This window comes from Lepisosteus platostomus, chromosome 24 (assembly GCF_059453375.1).
Source record: "Lepisosteus platostomus isolate fLepPlt1 chromosome 24, fLepPlt1.hap1, whole genome shotgun sequence".
NCBI classification, from domain to species: Eukaryota; Metazoa; Chordata; class Actinopteri; order Semionotiformes; family Lepisosteidae; genus Lepisosteus; species Lepisosteus platostomus.
The window spans coordinates 12082441-12107823 of NC_142634.1; the positions used below are offsets into that span (position 1 = coordinate 12082441).

General features: G+C 35.2%; 1 protein-coding gene across 4 annotated transcripts in view; it reads right to left on the reverse strand.

Annotated features, from left to right (window-relative positions):
* Nucleotides 1-25383, reverse strand: part of adgrd1 (adhesion G protein-coupled receptor D1) — an 80951-nt gene that overhangs the window by 51124 nt on the left and 4444 nt on the right. For all 4 annotated transcript variants that reach the window (XM_088618098.1, XM_088618097.1, XM_088618100.1 and 1 more), the window contains 10 exons: nucleotides 24983-25105; nucleotides 23308-23484; nucleotides 21453-21710; nucleotides 15614-15681; nucleotides 14148-14303; nucleotides 13878-13931; nucleotides 12619-12739; nucleotides 11977-12084; nucleotides 8274-8349; nucleotides 5552-5693 (listed from right to left, as the gene is read on the reverse strand). In XM_088618098.1, coding sequence (XP_088474224.1) covers nucleotides 5552-5693; nucleotides 8274-8349; nucleotides 11977-12084; nucleotides 12619-12739; nucleotides 13878-13931; nucleotides 14148-14303; nucleotides 15614-15681; nucleotides 21453-21710; nucleotides 23308-23484; nucleotides 24983-25105 — 1283 coding nt within the window. The remainder of the gene's footprint in view (nucleotides 1-5551; nucleotides 5694-8273; nucleotides 8350-11976; nucleotides 12085-12618; nucleotides 12740-13877; nucleotides 13932-14147; nucleotides 14304-15613; nucleotides 15682-21452; nucleotides 21711-23307; nucleotides 23485-24982; nucleotides 25106-25383) is intronic.

A 25383-nucleotide genomic window follows, 5' to 3' on the forward strand; every position in this document is an offset into this window, starting at 1 on the left:
ATTTATTAGGATGTTTAGCAAGTCCTTGAATGTCAAAATGTATTTTTTTTAAATCTTTTCATTTTAGACCCAGAGCAACAGAGGCACTTATTGCAAAATCACTGTTTCCATTTCTTCACCCCAATCTTTCATTGCAATCAGGCACCAGGTTATTTTTATTAATGTTTAACTGCACGCCCCTGCACACACCTCCTTTCCCCTCAACTCAGGGTGCAATAAATCACTTCCAATGCCAAGACCCAATCAACACGATGCAATGTTGGCATGAGAAACAAGTCAGCTATAGCTGCAGCAATTGATAATAGGTCACTCTCTGGGACTGGGAACGAAGACTCACTGTTCAGCCCATTATTGCAAGGAATTACGATTAAAGCAAATGCATACAATCCAAGACAGACTTATCTCCATTTTAATGCAATATCTTAAGAAATGCCTTTTTCATTAGGTATATTCCTACTCCCATTCAGAGCTAAAATGACAAATCCAAACTATACCTTACAATTCTGATTGGCACTTCTCTCAAGAAAGGCGGCTGCACCATTGCATTCTGTTGCTGTGACCTAATTTCCACTGGATTTTCTATCCTAAATCAAATAGAAATGCTAAATATCAGAGGTCACATTCTGAATAACTTGCCTGTGCTATCCGGCACCCAGAATTTAATTTGCAAGTCCTAAAATGACACCTTTAAATGTCAACAACTTGCACATGCAACAACAAACATTGACACCCTGTACTATGGATTAGTTAATTTAATAGACCATGTTAGCACTTAATCCCTAGGATGAATGACTATTCAATAAACTTAGAACAGGAATTACATTGAATAAATTACTCAGTTATTCTGCTCCTGATATAGGAAAACAATACTTCATGTATTAATAAATAGAACATTAATATTGTATAATACCATGGTTATGATAACAGAGCTATAGTCATACCAGCATGAAGCAGAGTGCAGACTTCCTGCACAATAAAGGTCATTCCTAATTACAAATACCTTTGCCTTGCATTGAGACATCAAAAGAAAAACTTTCAGATTAATCACAGAATTTCGTTTTCGCTGTAATTAACAGGGAGAGGCCAAAATGAGGTAACCAAGGAGCAGGGGAAAAAGTTTGAAAAATATGGCCCAGGCTGACAGCAAAGCACTCCTAATACGGTACCCCTTTTCAATGCAATGCTTCAGCTTTAATTAACTGAATGTAGTCACTCAACAGCTTCTTTGTTCATCTGAGGTTACAGTCTCTTAAACAGAGGTAGTTAACACCAAAGAGGTCAGCACATCACGTATATCATACCAGAATTGCAGCCGTGGATATAAATTTTTAAAGTACTTCTGGGAAACCTCACAGTTCCTGAAAAGAGTGCTAGTCTTGGGATATAGCAACTTGCTTTCTGCTCAGTGTAACTGGAACATAGCAAATGTCCCAATTTCACAGAATCTGTGAGCTCCTTGAATAAGTAGTGGCCTTAGCTCCTTTGATTTTCTTCATGATTATGTAAGCTTTGTCCTCAAATAATTGCTCTTCTTTTTAAGTTACTCACCACGCAAATATAATTCACTACATTCCCATCCTATTCCATAAACTCAAATACCAGTGGACTATAGATCTTTTCCGTGTTTTTCAAGAAACAAAGCACATTTGCATCCTAAATTCCCAGATATTAGGTTATTTATTCTGGTGCAGTTCTAGACAAAAAAATGATAAAATTGCATCTTCATTATTTTGGCTCTGTAGTCATCTTTTCACAATGTTGCTGTTTAATCACTGAACATTACCGGTACCTTTTTTACAGATTTTGCTGCAGCTTTAATCATAATATTGTTCATTGCAAATGTAATGCATAGACCAATAATTCAATCTTATTAAAATGACTGCCAACAGGCGTGTGTACTGGTATTTGTGTGTAACAATCCAAAAAAGGAAATTTTCTGTGGAATTCCATCTAAGAAAGGAGATGGGTGTCTAGTAAAATAAACTAAGCAACCATTTGACAAGGACAATGCTTGGTAATTACAAAGTAAACATTTCTCTTTGAGGAAAGGTATAACAAAACAAATCTAGACAGTTAAGCATAGCGGAGTGTTTCTCATTTATTTTGAATATCTTTACAAAAACCACTTTGATGGCAATTTATTTTAATAGCAACTGAACGTTTTCTGCCTGGAACCTGCTCTAGCTGGAAAAGCACTTTCAAAGAGCGAAATGTAATACCTCCATAGAGTGCTTCTTGTGCTTAACTGTATTTCAGTTATTTTACTGTTTTTTTTCTTAATTCACTAAATATAGTAGTGCCCTTTCCTTAACACTCATTTAATAAATTTAAAGACAGCAGGAAGACGAAAGAAGAGAACATTTTTATACATAAAGCATTTCACAAAGCAGGAGTCTATCCAACCCTTCTGACTAAGTTTTTTGTTCTCTCAGAAATGCCTGCATTAATAAATATGAATAAAATATAAAGATAAAAATAATTTGAAAAATTACCTTCTCTATTCATATTCAAGAGTTACTGAAATATAGCGTTTTACTTCTCCCAAAACTTTCTTCTTAAATGATAAAAAAATCCACAGTCACTCTAGTTTCTACATCTTCATAACTTTCTACAAAGCCTACTCTTTACATTTGAGAATATTAAACTGGAGATGCGGAATATTAGAAAATTTTGTTAGTAGCTTTAATAGTGTAATATATCTAAAGACAACAGGTAGAATAAGAGGCAAAACTATAGAAGGTCAAGAAAGAATGTTAACTTTGCTGACTTTTTAAAAATATAGATGGAAGTAACAAACAGTGAAAAGCAATTCATTAGGTTAGAGGTTAGAGGCTGTACACTTATTGGTACAACTCAACACTAATCTAAGGTTAACCAGTGCCATACATATTTTATTAATTCACTCAAATCACTCCCTTTCATTTAGGTTTTTGACTGCATTTCCCATGGAAAATTGGCTTGTGAATATATCCTTTGCTAAATCCCAGCCGTAATGATTATCAAAGCAAAACTATGCTCTCCATAAAGTGAAATATTTTTCTCCTTTCAAAGCATTGAAAACCCAAAGTTCAAATTTCAATAACTATATTTATTGTATACCACATGTTTCATTTTTAAAAAAGCCTGGGATAGAGGGCATTGTTAAAAATAGATTCCCATCAAGAACTCTGGCAGATCCCTGCAAAAACGTGCTATTAAACATGGAAGGACTTTCATCCATAAGGAAAGCTCCTTTTTAATTCAGGGTCACAAAAGTCATAAGAAACAAAGAAAAGGCTATGTATAACTGAAATGAGTTAAATATTCCGGTCAATCCCTAACCTCCCGATGGGAATTGTAATACCAATCAAACAAATTTAATTAATTAAACAAATGGGTTGTGCAAAATGACATAAAAGAAAACATTAAAAACAAAATGAGAAAAGGCAGAAAAAAAGTAGAAAAAAACAGTATAAATGTTTTTGAGAAAAGCAGTTCAGGATTGTTTTGCACAAGCTGGAAACTTTCAAGTGAAATTTTTGAGATGCTGCCAACAGTGCAATACAATAGTCAACCATAGATAAAACAAAGGCTAAGCGGGAGCTGATTTGATCAATATTCTGCAAATGAATATAGGATGCTTTAAAGGATGCTTCAAATATGTAGTACAAAGCTTAGAGTAGAATCAAACTTTCTGACAATACTATGCATAGTAAATTCAAAATTATTGTGACAGCCTTAAACTTAAAAATTTAACAATTCAGTTTGTAGAACCAACTAATACCATTTTTGTTCTATCAGTATTAAACATAAGGAAAGTGTGCTATGTTTTTATATCCTGTTAGTGTGACATAAGCAAGGAAACTGTTGCTTGAGTATCCAAGTTAAAATTGAGCATCTTCATGATATAAATGATATCCAGTGTCATGCAGTCTCACCCAACATATAGGTAACATATAGATATTATTCAAGAAGAGGCCTAATACAGACCCCTGAGGCACACCAATAGAAAAGGCTGTTATGGCAGACACACAATAATCAAGTGGTACAAAATTGTGTGCCTATTCTAGCAATAAACCTTTAAGAAGGATGTTCACATCAAAAGTGTCAAACACAACATCCAAATTAGGCAATAACTGAAGGAACCAGAACCCAAGGTCTTTAACTGATTGTTCACAACATCAACAGAAGCTGTTGCTGAGCTATTTTTATATGTTAAAGTAACACAGACTGTAAATTAGTGGCCACGACTAAAAACCTTTGCTACAATAAGTAGATTTCATGTTGTCCATAGTTACAGAGATATTCTGATCTATTGAAGGCTTCTTCAGTAATGGTCTTATGACATACTGATTTAAGCCTGGGGATGCACAAAAACATCTGTCCACAAAACAGAATTGAACACCTCAGACACAAAACAGGTGATCGCAACAGAATGTGAATGAAACAAATATTTAGACATGGAATCCAAATTACAACAGGTGTGCCTTATTAAATGCATTAAAACAGCAAACAAATGAAACAAGAAGATCAAAAATGGAAGGATTTTCAACTGGTTCCAAGAACATTGTCACAATACATGGAGCAATAAATGGAATATTTGAATTGTACACTTATACTTAAAACATTTAGGAAAATCATTACACATTGTGGTTGTCCCATTAGCAACATAAGCACAAGTCAAGTAAAAAAGGGCAACCACAGGTTGTTTATTACATTTTAAAGATCTCTTGATTCTTGCTATGTAACTCCTATGAGGTCTTTGCCTAAGCCAAAAGGCTGGTTACAGATACTAAGGGGACTTTCACAGCAATCATAGGCTGGTATCCAGTTTAATGCCTCACTTAGTTTGACTTAAATTACAAGAAATAATCCAAAGAAATAGAATGGGCAACCTTACCAATGTGACTAATGAGAATTCCATCCTCCAGTGGCAACACAACATTGTTTCTATTTAGATCACAGTGCTCTGTGCACCTCACATTTCTATTTAAGAGAACCCTAGTGGTTTGTACTTGAGACTCACAGAATGTACTTCAGACTCAGCATATAAATTGAATATCATAGAAGGGACAGTGGATTTTACTGTTGAGAGGCAGAATAACACGAGGACCACTACACTGACGAAATGGAATATTTATAGAGAAAAAGCAAATGGATTCTAGGACAAGATTTGATTAAGAAATTCAAAATTCTGCTAGAGGTGACTTTACATACTCTCCATGCCTATCACTGTCTTGATGAGTTAACTTGGAAGTAAACCTTTAAGCAGATAGATGAGATAACCTTGGCCTAATTACCTCCTCATGTTCTGAGGTTTTTCTTCAGTCTTGAAAGCATAAAATACAATTTACAGAATATTGACATCTGCCCAATAAATGACCTATCTTCCCCAAGAGAGACAGAAAGTACACTCAGTGCTGCACTATGTCAGTTACACCACAATCTTAGGAGCAGGGGAGTGAGAGCAGACCAGCTAGTTGGTAGGTTCCTGTTTGTTTTACTTGCATTCGTACAAAGAAATAGCGATGGCATGTCACAATACAGTAGCACAAAGTAAATCATGTCTTACCAGTAAATGTGTAAGGACGATTTTGATGAGGGGGGATCCTGAGAGGTTGACAGACAGTGCAGGAGGGGGTTCGACCTTCAGGGAAATCAGGTAACTGTTCACTTGGATCTGGCAATCTTTGAAATCGGCAGCCTCATTAATTCTACATGCAACAGCAGAAAAAAACGAGACGCTCAGAGCATTCTAGACATAAACATGGAAAACTTAAAATTGCTTAAAAATGCACAAAATCTGATTTAAAATATTTCAACATCTACCTAAGGTAAAGACATCTGTTGAAAGTTGACATTATCAAGCCATGTTACAACCCTCTGCTGCCAAAGAAAGCAACTGAAGTTATTGGCCATTATGTAACACTACATTATCCCAGGGGAACCCTACCTGACACTGGTCATGCTTTTGTTCATGTCACAATAAAGGCAAAGTCTTCTAAAAAGATGTTGAATGCAAGTTTTTCCTGACCTCTTTATCACATTCCAAGCAAATTTTTTATCTAAAATCTGTCAGCTGTCATTCTAGTCGGGCCTAAGGCACTTTGAATTAATCAAAGTTTGGCTATTAGAAGTTTAAAGCCATTACATCTTGAGTGTTAACCTGTGTGCTTCATAAAAAAATGAACAAATGTTTTTAGCATGCTTAAGCGGACACTCACAAATCTTTTTATCCCTCATTTTTTATGAAAATTAACATCATCCTTCGCCTGGGCTTTCTCAATGATTCATCGTTTTCATTTATTTGTGAGGTGCACTCAAGCTTTATTTAGCCTTACATTCTCACTTCCACACTAAATTAAACACCAGCTACTCCATTTACTAGGCACTGATGCAAAATTAAGTCAGGAGAAATCATCAGATAGCTGTTACATACAGTTATGTAACCGTTTATGGAGAACAAGCAGAAAAAAGATTGCAACAAGTAACTTAGTGGTGTGACACAACACTGCACGGAAACAGGTTGCACTCAAGTAAGTGTGCGGGAAGAATAAAAAGTTAACCATAATTGATTCGACAGCAAATTCAAAAAACAATCCTGACCAAATGTAAAAATGCTAGAATTTCCTGTTTATTTCAGTGCTGTAGAGTTCCCATGACTATTGTTTTAAACTGCTGAAAATAGGAGAGTTGCCACAAAAGAAATGGTCCCAGTTTTTTTCTGACAACTGATTTATTACAATTGAACTCAAGTACAATGTAATAGCTAGCAATAACTTGGGTGAAAATGTGTGTAGGCTTACATTTCTGCTTAGTTCCCATTTCACTTCACACATTTAAGCCACATTTGGAAGCAGTGTCTTCATAACATTGTGAAAACCACGGTTTCAACTGATTGAACATCGGATTCTCCCTATATGCACAAAGACAGTATCTTCTCCATGCACATTGGTGTGGCTTGCTATTGGTACTGTACAGTGTGTTTGCAATACAACTGTAATCTGAGAAGCATTAGGAGCATTGCTTTAGTGTCTTCAATAACATAATTCTCTAGATCCTGTAAAATCGAATCTTATTTTTTTCTAAATGCTAAACCAATCTTAACTATGTTTGAAGTTGAAAAAACTCTTAATCATACAGAAAATAATACCTTCCACAGTATGTTATACTGTGTAAAAATCCAATGAAATAAGGGCATGTGCCGTATCTAGTTCACAGTTTCTTTATTATAGAGTATATGTTTCCCCTGACAGCCCTGTGAATACAAATTTAATACAGAATACTAATGGTCCCCAGTGTAGAATTCACAATTCACAATGCTCAGGCTCTCTTGATATTTTCAGTTATATTATTGTGGAAGCAGGGGTGAAAGCATTTTTACTTTGTTTGAGATTAGGAGATTACCATAGGATTAATAACTATTATAACTCAATAACTATTAAGTCTTGTTCTGTACTCTGTAGTCAATTTATCTGACTATTAGTAAATTCTGATTCAAGTGATTTAACAATTAATGGCTTATCAGTGAATTATAGGACGAGCAACTGACGTTTTATCTGAAAAGAGTACTAATTGTGTGAAACTAAGAATCGATACTACAGTATACGTTTCAGAAATTCATAATTCTCAATGACAGCCCTACAAAAAAGGAAACAACTGTATTTGCACTTTTTGACTTGTTATAGTTACAGAAAGCAACATTCCAAGCTTTATGATGACGTGAAAGCTGGGACTCACACCAGAGCAAAAGAGAGGACAGATATTTCTGAAAAAGTTAACTTAAACATTTACACATTTAAAAGTTTACTTAAACATTTTCGCTCATCTTAAGAACATTTTGTTTTTAAGGGGTTAATAAAGTTTTCTACAAACGTGGAATCTACAACAATCAAGAATGAAAGTAACAGATGTGATAGAAAGATTTTGAAAGCATGAATAACCTAACAAAATAGCAAAATAAAATCATGTGTGTATATCACATTATGTGTGCAATGTTTGTTTCAGTAGAAATTGAAGATATTGTAAAAATGTCCTCAGCAGGAGTGAAATGCCTAGGGACACATTCCCTGTAAGACATTCTGATTTTTAAAGATACCTTCATTAATTAACTTAAATATCATCCTCATATATTTTTCTTTTAATCAGCTCTAGGGCATTCAGTCCTTTAGGATCTATTTTACACGAATTAAACTAATCAAACTCAAAGTTTTTGATGTGGTAATAATGTAGTTCAACTCAAGTTAGAGAAATCGTGATTAGTTGCTACCAGGTTCACCAGTGACAGAACTTACTTTGTGCTGAGTGGGTTGATTTTCTTGTAGTATCTGTGCATGGTGTGGTAGAAGAGTCCCACAATGGTTGTTTGTGCTGAGGGGGAATAAGAATAGGAAAACAGGAAAAAAAAAGAAATGAATCGGTGTATTAAAAACAAATCACAGACCTGCAGCTTTCATTTTTCATTGAGCTGGTAAAATTCTGGCTCTCTGTAGAAATTAATTAGCACTTACCTGCCTGGGTTTACACTCCCCAGCTAATAAGAATTTTGTTTGCTTGTATGTGGGTGAAAGTAGACAGCAGCATGCCATGTGTCTAACTTAGCTCATAAAGTCAGTTCCTCAGAAATACATGCAGCCCTACTGTAAATCCTGCTCATCTGAGACAACACTGTCTTGCCTAGTCCTTTGACACCAACTGACCACAGTTCAGAATTACCCCATTCATTACACATATTTTTTGTTTAGATCAAATTAGTTCAATATAGAGTAAAATAAAAAAATACCAAAGTCAAGTCATCAAATTCACTTGAAATTGAAAAAATAACAATTTCATTGGATTAAAATATTAATCTGTAGTGATTCAACTCAAAGCCTCATCTTATCAGGAGTGTATCCTGGCATTCAGCACTTCTCATTACAGGTACAAATCGTATCCAATACAGAATGAAGAATTAACATAGTAACAAATGTATTTTATTAACCCTCAGTATATACATGCATACATATATGACTGATGTTTACACATATGCTGTATGTACAGAATCTAATCTTTTAAAGGAAACAGCAAGGTAAATCTAATAATGATTTTATTTTAAAAATCTTCCTACATTGAAAGTAAAGCAGTTTTTAAAAGCTTCAGCCCTAGTATTCAAGGTCTCAATAAACCACAGCACTGTCAAATTAATCACTGACTGGTGAAAAACCTGATAAAGAAGCTTTCACTATCGGCAGGAGGGAAGGGAATGTGACGTAAATCAGAACCTTGAAGTAACTTCCTGTGTTCTGAAAGCATCCCACAATGTGAAACAATAGCAATCTCTGCAATGCTGTCTGAAGGCTGTGGCTTGTAGCCTCAAAACAAAGCCCAGATTAATCACTGTTCAGAGCAATAAGTGATGTTAAACAGGGGTTCCCAGGGTCCTGAAAAACCACACACCAGCTGGATTTCACATCACCTGAGCTTAATCACCTGATTGAAGCTTTAATTGAGCTAACAAGTTGTTGGAGGATTTGTGTTTGGGATTTTATGTTACTTGTGAAAAGCAATAGTTCAATGGCAATCTCCATCAGGTTAAAGATTTCCTACAGGTTTAATAATTATTCCTATTATTAATCCCATTAAAGCTGTAATAAGTAACTAAAAGCTTGGCTGGAACAAAAACCAGCAGGTGTGTGGTCCTTCAGCACCAACATTTAAAGGACTGAAAAAATAATCCATAGGAAAAAGAGAGAACAACGCTAAACATCTAAGTAAGCCAGACAAATTCAGTACTTCTCTGGCTGTGGACATTTCATTTATTAATGAAATTAGAGAGGCACATAATTAGTTTAAGGCAGTGTTGCAAGCTGGATTCAAACAGCTTTTAATAAAAGAAATACATGACAAAAAGCCTTCAGTAACAATACAGGTATTTCAAATTTATCAAGTGGCTCTACATTTCTTAAAGCTTCAAAAAGTCAGTCGCCCAAGAAAGGTACACGGATATTTTATTTTATTTTTTTTATGAAAAGGCAGCTACAATTATTTTTTTTAAGTATCTCATAAGGGGTTCAGGAGCTCAGAAGGGAAAAGTAAACAGAAATTGTTCAAGTAACGTAACAAAGCCTGAACTCTGAAAGCCCCAAAGAAGTGAAAGGTGAAATGTTCTGTATTATGTTAGTGGAGTTCCAACCTTGAGCACAGTTGAGGCTTCACAATGGTCTTTCTAATAGAGGGCCATTGCTATCGATCCCCTGAAGAGATAAACCTCTGTGACAATGTGGTTGCAGAGAAGTGAAAGAGAATGAGACATCAGCATGCTTTGGGAAAAGTGAACCCTGCCTTTTTCAGTCTCATAACATACTTTGATGGACCGGACTGAGTCTTGTTTTCAGAAGAACAGCAAGGCTTCCATAGAATAATCACCAGTATGGATAAGGATCTCTTCAGACGGATCTACCCTTATAGTACAGACAATTTCTTTTCTGCTTTACCAAAAGCTACACATTTAGAAATATACGTATACTCGCAGAAATTTACATTAAAGGCTCCCATTTTTTAATTAGAATTTCATTTAACCTGGTTTTCAAAAATGTCTTGCTGTTTTACATGCATTTGACTGAGTTATACAACCTCCACTAGGCGCCTTTAATGAGCCATGCCATGTGTCCAGGCTTGCATTAATTTTAAATAGACTTTCCTTCACGTTACACTGCTGAAAATGCCATTGTAATACAGGATTAAAGTTGTTAATTTAAATGGCTCGGTAAGCACTGTTTTGTCATAAAATACAGGTGTAACGAAAGATGGGAATAGGAAGTGAAGAAGAAAAGAACAGGTTGCTGTGCTTAAATTTCTATGAATATAATGAAAAATCAGTTACATTTGTGTTGACAGCTCTGGGATAAGCTTTAAAATTATTAAAGGAATGCTATGTAAAAGATGATCATTTTATCATCTTACAGAAAACTGTTTTTTGCAGCCATTTTTATGTAACAGAATACAAACCTAATGCAATACTTTCTTGGACATCCTTGAAGTCTTTTCATTTCATAAATAACCCTAACAGAATCCTACAGTGAAGGACAATACTGCTGTAAAACACGTGGAGCTCTACTAAGCTTTTGATTGTTAGTTTTGCTGTTATTGGCTTGAATGCTAATGAGCAGGAGATCTACTGTTTTGAATAAAAAGCTCTTTGAGAATATTAAACATTCAGAATGTATTAGGATATCCCCCAGGTCTTCCACTTTTACAAACAAACCTGGTGGAATGCTATAATAAAGAACAATGCTGCTGTAAAGAAAAGTGTTGTGTTGCTGGCTTGAATACTAATCAGTAGTTTTACTATTTTAGAAGGAACATCTGCAACAATGCAAAAGCACATTATAGAGATAAGATCCAGATACTGTTGGCTTAGTTTATGTGTGTGTGTTTTCCATTACTTGAAAATTTTATATCCTGAAAAAAAGTTGGAATTTGAGTATTTCCCGGGAAAACCTGAGGCCGACTTTGGGGCCTTTTTCACAAGTTTTCCACTCGCATACGTGTGCCTTGTCCATTCATGGGAGAAATAAACATTAATGTAAACTCGCCAGTTGTAGCCCTTTTTTTATATAATTCTATAATGAGCAAATGTTACACTTCATGACACCTAGCAAGTACAGTAACAACAGAGGAACGTGCTCCAAAGTGGTTAAAGTTTTTTACTCCAACAAACTTCCCAAGCAAAAAAGGTGAAAGTACTGTACTGCTGTCAATTTTGCATCACATTAACATGTGCATATTTCCTAACTACTGTGTTCCTGTTTCTCTTTACCACACCTTCTTTCAATATTTTCAAAACACAGAAAATAAAGGATTCACCCATTTTGGGTTGGCAAAAATTGATGATGGACTGCCTTTTCAAAATCTGGCAATTTAGCTAAATGTTGAAATGGTTAATTAAAAAATACAATTAAAGGCAAATTCACATACACTTAGATATAGAAACATGAAGGAAGGAATTCCTATACTCACAATTGTGTGTGAAAGCTTCCCCAGGCACAGAAATATAGTTCTTTCCCTTAATGGGAAAGCGGTAATGGGACATGTTCATTTTCTGTGGGATCTTTACAAGAGAATAATCTGTCAGAATGCAAAGACAAAGAAACAAATCTGTTAGTGCAGCTCAGGCTCCACACGATGGCAATCACCACTTCATTTGTTAATATTATTCATTCTCTGGAATGTATTTACAAGTTTGGCTGAAACGTATGGGATATAGAGAGTGAAATGTGATGTCAGTATCAAGAATACAAATTTGGTCTGTTTATTAAGGATCTTGCCTGAGACTTTTTCACAAGAGATGGTTGTGCAAGAGAGAGGTCAACCTTTGAAGTGAGAACAATAAAGAAAAAAATCGAAATATGACTATGCGGAAAAACATCTTATAAAATATAAATCTCATCTGAAACAGAGGTCCTTCATTCTACCACTTTCCTTTAGTAGTAAAAATCTTCAAAATCCTGATATTTCAGATCCAAGGTATAACAAATAAAAAAGCAAGGTACAACTTCATTTAGTGCAGAAAGAAGTAAAATCTAGGTCCATAAATAACCAATCATTGGCCTGTGTCATTAATTTCCTATAGTGGTGGGAGTGCAAAGGTTTTAAAGGTACCTGCTACTGATGAGGTCCCATCAATGGATATGACAGTCTGGGTACTGGATTCAAGGTTGTAAACCATGTGTAACATGACTTTTTCAACTGTCTCAATCAAACCACTGGCTACTGGGGTAGACTATAGTAAAAAAAAAAGATGCATGCATAATCAGATATGTACAGAAGACAATGTAAGAAAAAAATAATTGGCATCCAGTTAAACAGTATAGAGGTACAGAAGTCAAAAGATGAGTTATTTATTTTATTTTTTATTTATAATTTATTTAATGAGTTTTGCTAATTCAAGTTTGGACAAAGCTGAGTGTCTTGTGTAATGCTTGTGACAAAGCTTGTGTAAAGGTGCTATCTATGAATACAAGGAAATTCTTCGAATGTTCCTATGTGCCACTTTGTCCTGAAGAACAACAGCCATTTTCACAAAGTGAGAAGGTAACACATATGACATTGACATTTTAAAGAATTATCCATTAAGATCACAAGACGGGAAGATTGATACAGGAACCCTACACATGTTAAATTAAACCCTACATGTTAAACCCTACACATATGGAAACTCTAAAAATGATATATTACATAATAAAAAATGGAAAATTACATATATGCAGTGTTTTTTCCCCACAATTAGTATATTTACTAGTATATATACTAATTTAGCACTTTATACATCTCGGTCACAGAAAGAGCAAAAGGATAATTTCTGATCATTGTTATCTGATATTGCATATGGCATTGCGGGTTTCCTCCTTTAGCACCTTTTTGCAGAGTTTAAAAAAATAAATTTACATCTGTACACCCTGAATATGTTTTATATATCTCTTATAATAGGCAATACTTCATATGCTTAATATAGCTTTTATAAGAGACCTGAGACCAGAGGAATTTACAGCGGGTAAATCTGATATTTAGTGCATTCTGGTCTGCGTTAGGTTCTATGTAAATCTGATACTCAGTGCCTTCTAGTCTACTTTAGATTCTGTGTAATTTGCTGGAATGTATTCAAGTATTAAAACATCTGGTTTACAATTTCTTCATGTAATAAGAACTAAGCTTGGCTATGGTGCTGCTCACATACAAACCACAACCTCTTTAAAACATTTTTTCGTTGTCTAAGAAGCCCATATTTATCTGTTTACTCTGTGTTGAGGTTTGAGATTAGGTTTTCCATGCTTTGAGCAAAGTTTACCATTGGGATATGCACTAGAACAATCTTGTTTAATTTAATGTAATATTAACCACAGTGAAATATTGCAGCTAACCTCATCAGGCCACCCAGGTAAGGAAAGTACCTCTTCAACAGTCTTTAAAAATGCCTGATAAAGAAAAAAGGAAGATTCGTTTAGGCTTTCATGGTTTCTGCATCTGCTTTACATTGGTGATATTTCAAAAAAGCTGCCATAACAATCCAAAACCATATTATTTTATCTTGCACGCTATAATTCCTAACGTAAAAACATTGTCTTTATAAAATAAAGGAAAAGATGTTTACAATGTTAATGCTGACTTTATTTTGGAAAAGATTGAGATACCTCAGTCAAGTTGGAGGCAGTGTTTTCAGGAATAGTCTTGTTGGGAAGGTTGATGGAAACATTTTCCAGAAAGCCAAGCATTTGCACCGGATAGTGAAAGTTCTGGGCCTTGTTTGTCAGGTTTGTTATTATTGGATGGTAAGCATCAGTAGAGGCCTATCACATAAGGGAACATGGACACATACTGACATTCAGGCTGTACAGGAGACAACATATTGACATACCACTTGTACATGATCATCCACCACATTTCAGACATTGTTTTTCTTGATAACATCATGTCTCATTATGTACTATTACACCAGGAAAGTTTCACAACATCACCTCTGCTTCCATTTATTCAGTATGTGTTTAGTTCTTCTTTAATTTGGGCTATCAACCTGTAGGACTTCTACGATAAATAAACAGTATGATTGAAAGACACCATGCCGAAAAGATCTCCATGGACAGAGCATTAAAACCCCAGAAGATCAATGACTGGGCCACTCATCAGCTGTGGCCAGCAGGCCAGGACAGTCCTGCCTGGACTTTAATTTGAGATCCTCAGCTATATCTCTAAAATCCAACAACACCATCTGCTTACGTGTTTTTACAAAACTGACTGCTTAATACCACATTTGTGATAGAGTACATCATGAAAAATATTTAAAAACAATTACAAGCCTGCAGAGACCCATATTTTTTAAACATGCTCAGAAATAAAACCTAATAGGAGGTGAAGTAAAACTACAATAAACAGAAGTAACTTTTTTTTTTATCAAAAGCTTCTTTTAAAAATTGGTGTTTTACAGCTCAGTGCTCCCAGGTTTTGTGTTTATTTAAAAGCTTGCTAAATGAGTGGTGCAACTTCAGTGTTGGGGTTGGACAGGAGGTAGAATAAACAGTATTTAGTATTTGCATGATAAGACTGACTTAGCAATTTTGCTTTGTTTCTCTTTATTGTCTTTATTTGGAGTGTAATCAACGTACAGTATATGAAAACATCTTTACTAAGAGAATAATTCCATTGACCTATGATTCATTGACAAACAAACTGACACGTTTAGGAGTCTCTAAATTTTACATTAATAAGCATATCCAAATTGATATAAATTTCCAACATGATATAATTATATATCCAAAATAAAAGTTTTTGTGATTTGACATACAGTATGTAGGTTACACTGAATATCAGCTTTTATTTTACTGATCATTCCTTATCTCAGCATCTCATATCATCCACCATATTTATTGCTTTTCCTTGTAATAAAGTTTTATTTACTCACCGTCTATGGCCTTAAAGATATTCTTTGGTGCAGTTAACAAGAAAAGGCTGAGTGCCTAAATAACATTTCATTAAATGAGTTGAAAGATGTGACATTTGCAGTGAGGTAAGCATTCAGAGGAAACAGGAAGTTATTAAAGAAATGAGGACTGAGAGTTGCAGTCCCCAATACATTCATTTCTCAAATCATCTTTAAACTCACCATGGGAGGTACTGTAGCACTGGCTGAGTTTGGGACAAAGGGTGTTGTAGACATCAAAACTGGCTGCCCTGAAGGAAAAATAAGGAAATATGCTTGTTAATGATAACAGCAAGATGGCAAACATGGTGCTAAGATCCTGCTAAGATCCCATCCAGAACCTTCTCTAACATGGAAATTTTGCTTTGCAAGTGATGTGGGCATGGAAGGTCATTGGAACTCAATAGGCCTTTGTGCGGTCGTCTTTTTAAACTCGAGTCACACATGCTGTGAGCACTTCGTAAATTTTGTATGGACTCCTGCGATCTTTTGGAGAAACATTCAAGCATTTTTACAAGCTTGAAGGTCAAAGGGTACAGATGGTACATTTCATAAAAACAATTAGACTGGCTGCTGCCAACACTATGAGGTTCATTCAATTAAAATGTCACTCCAGAGCGCCATCTTTACGTTCAGGTCCAAAAGGAGGAAAAATGCTTTAGCCACAAGCTTTTGATATTTAGATATATCACTGCACAAATTAATTCAAGGTTTTAAAGTTAACATCAAAATAACATTAGAACACAAAGGTGAAGTTAATTTCATGTGTATATGCATACTAGATGATAATCAAGGAGATAAATACACTGATAATAAATATTTGTGTAAGTCATATATGTTTTTTCTTTAATTTAGAACTTTAGAACTTGGGGGATTGTTGTAACAAAAAAGCCCATTCTCTACGTTTGATAGATTAAAACATAATTTGTATTAAAAGTCAAGATCTGGGTAATGTAATATACCGTTTGTGTACAGTTCCTTGCATTTAAAGACAAACATGGAATAGCCCCTAAATTAGAGAAAATAATAATGTGTGCAATATTGTTATTGAGTGTACAAGGCAACCAGCCTTGAACACAAACTACAAAATTGTACTTTTGAGATATATTCCTAGGCATGTGGTGAGTAAACAGTAGTGTTTAAAAGCTCTCAAAGGACAGAAAACAGACCGCTCTTTTCACGATTTCTTTGCTAACACAATTGCACAATTGCCTGGGGGCAGAAGGGCTACAATTTACAAGCTGTACTTGTTTGTGATATAACAATGCGCAGAACAAATCAGACAACCTCAGCACACAGCAATAAAAAACTCCAATCACATTGTAATTTTAAGTATTTGTTTTTACTTTTCATTCCTTTTAGTTGCATTTAGTTGCAAAATGCCTCTGAAGAACCAGTCCTTAGAAAGGCATGTCTCATCTCCTAGGCAGGAAGATGAACTTGGATCTACACATAACCTTATAAGATCATGCACAACACAACATTCCTACATTACCCTTTATCATTGGCTTCATCTAAGCATTAGATTGCATTATCTCATGCTTTTGTTTTGACTTTGCAGAACAGGACCTGCTGTAATGAAGACAAACTCCAGTTGACAATAAAAATGATAAACCTACATAATAGGCTTTTTCATATAAATATGACTGAGATGAAAGGAAGGAATGGAGGATAGTTTACTGTAAGATCTTGCTTGCAATTCCTGTTAAAGTCTCCTTTCCTTTTAAAGCTCTTGACTTAGCAAATGTGTATACAAGATGACTGTGTCTTAAAGAAGATGACATTCATAAATAATTTTAAAAATCTGCAATCATGTTTATTTGCACCATTCCCTTTTTTATGACTAGCCATATAATCGCAGAGAAAATTTTATTTCAAACAATTTCAAATGGACATTTAAAACAATGTTATTTGCTGACTTGTAATACTCAAGTTTAAATAAATAGACTACTCTCATTTACCAGTATGTTATCTAGTAAGTTAGTGTGGTATTATCGGTACTGAAGTTTGCTGAATGGTGATCATCTTAGCAAGTAATAGCAAATATTCAACACTGATTTCAGAAAGATTTCTAACCGAACTTAATCTGTGGTGTACAGTTTCAAGAGACAAGTTAATAAGTTTGTATTTAATAGTATTTATGTCTAATTTTCTGTCTCAATTTACATATTTTCATCTCGTTTTTTAATTTGCACCATCCTGGAAGAACAGTCGGATACATGGGACAGTACACAGACTTCTGTGCTCCAAAAATCTGTGTACCTCCTTTAACACAGAACCAAACATATGGCAGCCGGCTATGTTTAGGAGTGTTTATACCCCAAGTGCCAGGATACAGTTTCTACTAGTGATTATTCCCAGTCTCATTTATGCACATTAATGCTTAGGGCTGTTTAAAATGTCATCAAACAATCATTCTAATCACATTTCACCCCAGTGTAAGTGATGTAATAATTCTGTTCTTTGTTATACTGTATATAGGCTAATATATATATATATCTGTGTGTTAAGGCACCCATACAAGAAAGGATATCGTAAATACATTCCCCAAGCAAACATAATGCAAATAACCAGATGCTATATCAAATAAATCTTTTTCATTGTACCCATGTAAATACATTGTCATCTAATGTTTAAAGCTTTAGCTATTATGTTTAAATGAAACTGACCTGAAAAGCAAGATTATCAGCAGGATTCATATGTGAAAGCAGCTTTGCTTTTGCTGCTGGAACCTTTTTATGATAGCCTTACGACAGCCAATTTGAAATAATGGTTTAAACAGTTTCATGCGCGCTTAAACGGAGTCCTGCGCTGCCCAGTAGGCTTGCCATCACTTCCATTCAAAGTGGAACTGAGCATGCTTGTGGAAACAACGGATCATGTTGGAAACTACAGAGTGACTAATGAAGTGGACGCTTCTAAATATGCACAGGAGCCGGCCATTGCAACCAATGAAACACAACTTTACATTTTAAAAATAACAAATTCAAAGTTACAGAAATGTAGAACTGGTGTTTTGTAGCCAGAACAGTAATTTAACTGAGGTGAATATAGTGCTGTGCTCCCAAGTGGGCCACCCAGAAAAGGAACCTGTCCAAAATGACAGCTGAGCCCTATAATTGTGACAGTACTGCTTGTAATCTAGACTGTGCCATTAACAGAGTATGACTGGGTTGTACCATTAACAGAGTATGACTGGGATCCCCCCTATACATGCAGCCCTATACAACAAGTTGAGGATCAGCAATCTCACTGGCTTTCCATGCTGATAAGATAGATAAGATGAGATCACTTCATTAGCCATATACAATTTCTTGCATTAGGAATTGGTCTTTTTTCATACCCCAGCTTGTTCTCCATGAGACACAATAGGCACGGAGAGAGAAGCTTGGGGTCAGAGCACAGGGTCAGCCATTTATACAGCACCCCTGGAGCAGCTGGGGTTAAGGGCCTTGCTCACGGGCCAAACGGAGTGGGATTCCTCTGCCAGTTGCGAGATTTGAACTGGCAACCTTCCAGCCACAGGCACAGGTACAGATCCGTAGCCACAGTGTCACCACTCCGTCCCAATGCACACTACCCCAGATGCACAAATGACCCCTCTGGTTTTCCATGCACCTGTAATTTAGCAATGTGACCTGCTTTAACCAGAGCTCGAAGGCTTTCACTGTCTCTGCAATCTGGCAGGGTGAATAAGAGATGAATTATCTGTATGTCTAGAGGATGCATGCATAATCTTCATCTTAATGCCACAAATCTGAAGCTGGCTACAGTAAAGCTACTGTTTCATATATGCAGAAACATAATAATCTGTAGTTCTGTTTTTTCAAGAAATTATACTTCTCATTCATACTGAAAAACCTTCAGATTTCTTTGATTCTCAACAAGTGAAGAGAACCAGTCTGTTCTGACATCCTAATAAGAATCTCTTCAATCTACTGACAAGGTTAAGACTGGGCACAGGAAAAGAGACCTATGATTCAAGGCTTCAAATAAAAAACCTGAACATGACCCAAAATAAAATTAGTAAAATACACTGTGAGTGTAGCCATTATTATGAAAAAAACATTAATGTAAAAAATGCTCTCCAGTGTCAATATATCAAGCCTAAGAGACATTTTGAAATGTATGAGTTCATATGTTCCAAATGTAAATAGAAAACTTTGGTACTTCATTAACAACTTCATTGTTGCTGCTTACCATAGAAGGCTATAAAATAGAGTTAAATGCTTTAAACTTCATCTAATTTTATAAAAAGCATTTTGCTTTATGTTTTGTAAAGCTCTATAAAAGCTTTTGTGTTCTGTTTATATAGACACAACTACTATTTACGTCAAATTATCTTTCCAGATTTTTATTGATGTTATGACAGCTTTCCATAACAGTTTAGCAAAAACAGTCCTTGGCAACAACATTAGAAAAATTAGATTTTGTAGACCGTTTCCTTGAAAACACAAAGGCCTTTCCTAACGTCCACTTCTGCTTAACAGATTATTGTTGTTGAAATAGAAACTTGGTCAGCAAGACTGAATACTTTTCATACTACTTTGCTACTAATACTGACATCCAATTGCTGTCAATTTAATTACTAACATTTATATTAACATCTACCAAGAGAAGGTTACTTCAGTCCTGTCTATTTCAATTACTCCCTTACTAGACCATTTGGGTTTGACCTTTAATTCTAGTGCATTGCTTTCAATTATAAACTATGTCTGAAAGATGATTTGAACTTATTTACTTGGGTACACAACCTGACAAAACATGAATTCCAAATACTGAATATTGTTAGGAAACAATCCTTCCAAATACTACAGCAAGTTTGTTTTTCAGTTTTAGCAGTTTTTAGGCATTACTAGAAGTGAGTAGACAGGTTATGTCAGCAATTTAAACACCACATTATTACAATGTAAAACATTTAACAGAACTTAATACAAAAGCTTTGTTAAATGTTTTAAGATGTTATTATATTGGTGATGTTTTTGCAAATTATTTAAAAGTTACAAAAAACATGCTGAACACTGCAGGAGCTTGGTGGTAATGTTACATTTTGGTTGTGACAAAAATATAACAAAAAATGTTTTGACAACATCAACTGGAATAGATAAATTTGTGCTTCATATTAAGTTGTACTTTTGTACTTTTCTATATTGCTCCAACATTATTTGGTTAACTGGGTTAAAAACCAGCATTTCCTTTGCAACTGTTCTCCTTTTTTCAGTTTATGTTTCTATAACAAATTCAGTTTGAATACTTTTAAACCATTAATAGTATTAAGTCATAACATTACAGAACCCATTTATTCTCACTTCCTGGCAGAAATGTGTCACAGAACTCCCAACTCAACAGTAATGCAATCCTTTTCAGTGCATTCCCCAGAATTTTCATGGTCTTGTTAATTCAGTACTCTGACTGGTTTACCTGTAGGATATCCACTTCATTTAAGTCGTTGTACATAATAATATCCAATATTGTCAATGACTTAAATGGCAAAGAACCAAATTATGCAGTATAGTTTACTTTTTTGATTATTGAAAACTGTTATACATGGAAATTGCCTTTGCCTGGTCTGTGAAGTTTCACAAACTCCTGGTACGGAAGGATGCAGAACTTGAAATGGCAATCCATAACTTGGAAAAGGTCTTCAAAGTCTACACGACAAGTTAGTTCAAATTCCACTGCTGACATCACAGCACACACTTCACCTTCAATAAAATAAAAGAAATAAACACAGACACTCGTTTTTTTCTGATTGGCTTTCAATAATTTAACTTTATCCATTATTTCCTTCTCTGATATATGTGCTACTTAACCCAGGAATGCAGTCGGCCTTCAGGAGGAAATTAAGGTCTGACTAGTTCCTTACTGGAATGTGGGTACCCATAAAACTGAAGCGAAAAACATGTAATGAAAAGACGACAAAACTTCACCCAGAGCAAAAATAAACAGCCGAAAAATGTCGTTGCCATACCTGAAAAGGATTCTACTATCCGTTTTGCCCTCTTTGTATAAGGAGCCTTACCTGTGGCAGCCATGTAATACAGTCTGATTTCTTCGGGAGTTAGGGCTCTTTCCCAGATCACAAACTCATCAAATGCCCCCGTTACATAATGCCTATAGGATTGGCCGTTGCCTGTTCCAATGACCACTTCCTGTTGAGGATCTCCATAGTTGTTGGATATGCTACCCCTTGGGTCACTGACATTAAATGTTCCATTGATATAAACCTTCAGGCCACTGTCCAGGGTCCACGTGAATAGTATGTTTATCCAGTACAGCCCTAAGAAAACAATGACAGATGTCCATTAGAGATGTCACATCTGAAAGGACAAGATAATGTTCGTCACTAGTGCTTCTGCAAAAAACACTATTCCATTCTTGAATGAGTGAGCCCTCAGTTAGCTGCTGACCCAGTGACCTGAAACACCTTTAAAATTCTGTTTTTTGTTGTGATAGTGTAGCATGTCAAACACATCTAAACACTGGTTTGCTACAATTGATCTCACTATCATATCTGAAACACAGAGCACAAGGAGGTTTATTTGACTTGCTCATTGTAACACAAAAGGAGAAGGTGGCAGATTAAGCTTTTAGGCAAAACTTCCTGATAAAAGGTTACATTAACCACATGTAAAATTAGCTACCTTATTCTATGCACATTTTTTGGTTTTCTTTCTTTAATGACAACTGCAGATCTTTACCTTGATTTTTTTTCTTGCATGTGATGTCTAAGATGCAGTTAATTCTTTGCAGATGTAGAATGTTTAAAATCTGGTTTTGACTTAAGCTGGTCCTTATCTTTCCACAAACTCCAGAAAAATACAAATAAGTACACCAGTAACAGAAATAAAGTTTAACAGAGGTGGCCAGGCCATAAGATGCTTCTTTTGTTGTTTTAACCCCTCAGAATTAATGAAAATAGTGAACTTCTGAAATGATCATTCATTGTCTTTAGGCTTACGTCACTGGAGAAAATTACCTTCCCTGCAGCAGCTTCCTACTCCTACTCCAGCAGATAATAGCGCACAATACATTTAAGTGATCCCAGATTTAATGCTGAATTACAAACCATATGTCCTCCTTTAATGACCTGGTGGTATAGCCTTTCGAAGTCATTTTGAAGTGATGCAAGCATGACACCACTGCACTTTCAAGTGATTCATAGGATAAAGGGTTTCCAAACATGACTAAAATGTGTTTATACATTTATATACAATTCATACAATGAATTTGTTATTCATTTTTAAGTGTTGGAGTAAAGAAACTAGAAAGATATGAATTTGACGGGTTTCTTGAGTGCTTTTTCTGCTTAAGTTTCGGTACTTGTGTATGTGATCCTCAACCCTCAAGCTATCTGATAAATATGAAAGTACAGACATGTTTCAGTGAAATACCAGCCACTGGAAATGGAACAAAGCCAGTTCCAAAATTCCAGTGCCAGTTGATAATAGCCTCTCAGGAATGCCAGGCCAGGTCAGAGAAAGAGAAAAAGTAGAAATCAACAATCACATCATGATAGCAGAAGCTTCAAAATTTTGGAGGTGGCAGAGAGTACTGTGAATACAGAGCACAATATACAGTATTTAGCATTTAAAGATATGACATTTTAAATTAACTCTTAAATTCTACCAAAGCTTTTCTACCAAAACCAAAATGTTTCTGCCTCAGAGATGCCGAGATGCCTGACAAATTGAAATCTTTCATTTGTATCTGTATCTTGAGTGCAGAAATCAATCCAGCTGAAACACAATTTGCTTGATTTATGAATTCAATTATGTTGGAAGGGAGCCAGGTTTCTGTGTACAAAATCAAAGTTATTTTAACACTTTTCTTCAAATTTTCTTGAAAAACAAGGTGGGCCTTTGTCAAAGTCTTACCTGGGAGGCTGATGTCTGCTCTCCATCTGCGAGAGTTTTCAGGGGTGTAGAATTCGACATAGCCCATGTGGGCATTGACACAGACTAAAAAGCCACTGGAAATCACCTTTCCTCCTGAGGAACTTGCAACGCGGGACTGAGTTTCATGGGTCTTCCAGAAAAAGGAGAATGTGACTCCTAAAGATGAAAACAAGAAAGTTAGTAATGCACTGTACTGCAGGTGGTGCACCTTTTCTTTGGATGAAAGAACATAAAATGTATTACAAGTGCAGCATTTGTGTTCGCTTAAGCAATGCATTGGGCAAGTCCCCAGGGCCCTGTCCATGTAGCCCATGCAAGCGCTAAACCAGTAAACAGACTGCATCAAAAGACCAACACCCTGCTCCAGGGAGTGTCCGGAAGTGAGTGACAGCACTATAACAATGAATTATTCCATGAAGTCTGTTGTGCTCTCCTGCTCTAAAGTCTACAGAAGCCTAAATAACTGATGGACATAAATCATTGATCTAGGTCATAACATAAGAGTGACACAGGTGGTCAATCCACAGCTGTCCTGGACCTGTTGAACATCCAAAAGGCACTGACCCATAGAGCATTATGAAATGATGTTCTCATACACAGACCTGCATGAAGACATCTATGTGATTTTCTGAATTCTTTCATGGCAATTAAGAAAATGGCTTCTAACTTCATCCCTGGTGTTCAATGACTAATGAGATCAAGCTCTACATGTGTTCATTATATGAGTCATTGCAAACCACTAAAAGTAGTTTTGAAGATTCAGACTTTCCTGAAATTGACTATACTGTACCTATTACACAGTAAAGCTGAAAGCGGTGGTTTTGTAAAAAAACCTATGCAAATTTGATCAGAAATATCTTCTAGCCTATAGAGCATTTGAATTAAGCTTTTCCCCCATCTCTTTCTAAAAAGGAAAGAGAATTCAAAACTAGGAATGAAAAATTTATGCCAGAACGGAAATGTTTACGTTTGATATTCCAAAATCACAAAGAATTTATAAACACAAAATGAAGAAAAAATAATATCTGCATATTCCACATAAACTGTCTTTTTATATTCCACCGAGCCACTGAAATAGAAAAGCTTTTTTTTCTTTGCGTCTCATGCTGTCTTTGGACGAAGTGATTTTTGTTATAAGTAAAAAAGTTCTGGCTAATGCAATTCAACCACTCTGGAATGCAAATAAAGACATTTAAACCCAGATGGGGAATGAGCTCACACTTTGGTTGTTTTAGTATAGTTTTAAAAATTAGCAGGTCAGTTTTAATAACTTCTTGCTGCTGTGCAAAGCTTGACAAAAAATGGAACATTTTTCAACATTTTTTAAATGAAAAGACAATCATAAGTAAGTAGAAAGAGCACTTTAGTTAACATATTTGGCAATACCTTCAAATGATTTTAAATTTAACATGGAAGTTATTAAACAGACAAACAGTAATAATATTTTATTTATAATATATAAACAAATATTTATGATAAGATCATCTAAATAAGTGTACTAATCAACTGTTTTTTAAAATATTAGAACATTTGATGACACATGAGAAATCCTTTTACCTCAAGTACAGTTTTTTTTCTATTCTCCAAGGTTAACAGAACTTAACACTTTGAGAACTGAAGACTTTAAATTTTATTAAAAAAATGTAATTCTAACCTTCAGGTCCACAGAGGGCTGGGTCACTAATACAAGAGTTCTTATAAGTCCCAAAATGTAAAAATGTGGCTCCATCATCTCCATTCAGAAAAACCCCTTTGTCTACCAACCCCTCTACAATATCTACAAGCAAGAAAGAGGAAAAATAGATTATTTTTTCTTGCACTATTAACACAACTTTGTTCCTGACTTAAATGTATGATCTGTATCAAGACATACAATTATGCACAATTAGATTTTGCCAAAGAATCAACCATTTAACAAAAGATCACAGTATAATAATCTATGATACAGTATACAGAAAACTAATCCATAAACATGTAAACCTCAAGATCTCTCTAGAGGTAGAGATGTGGTTTTGGCCATTCATATGTTTGTATAATCCTGAACCAAATAAAGAT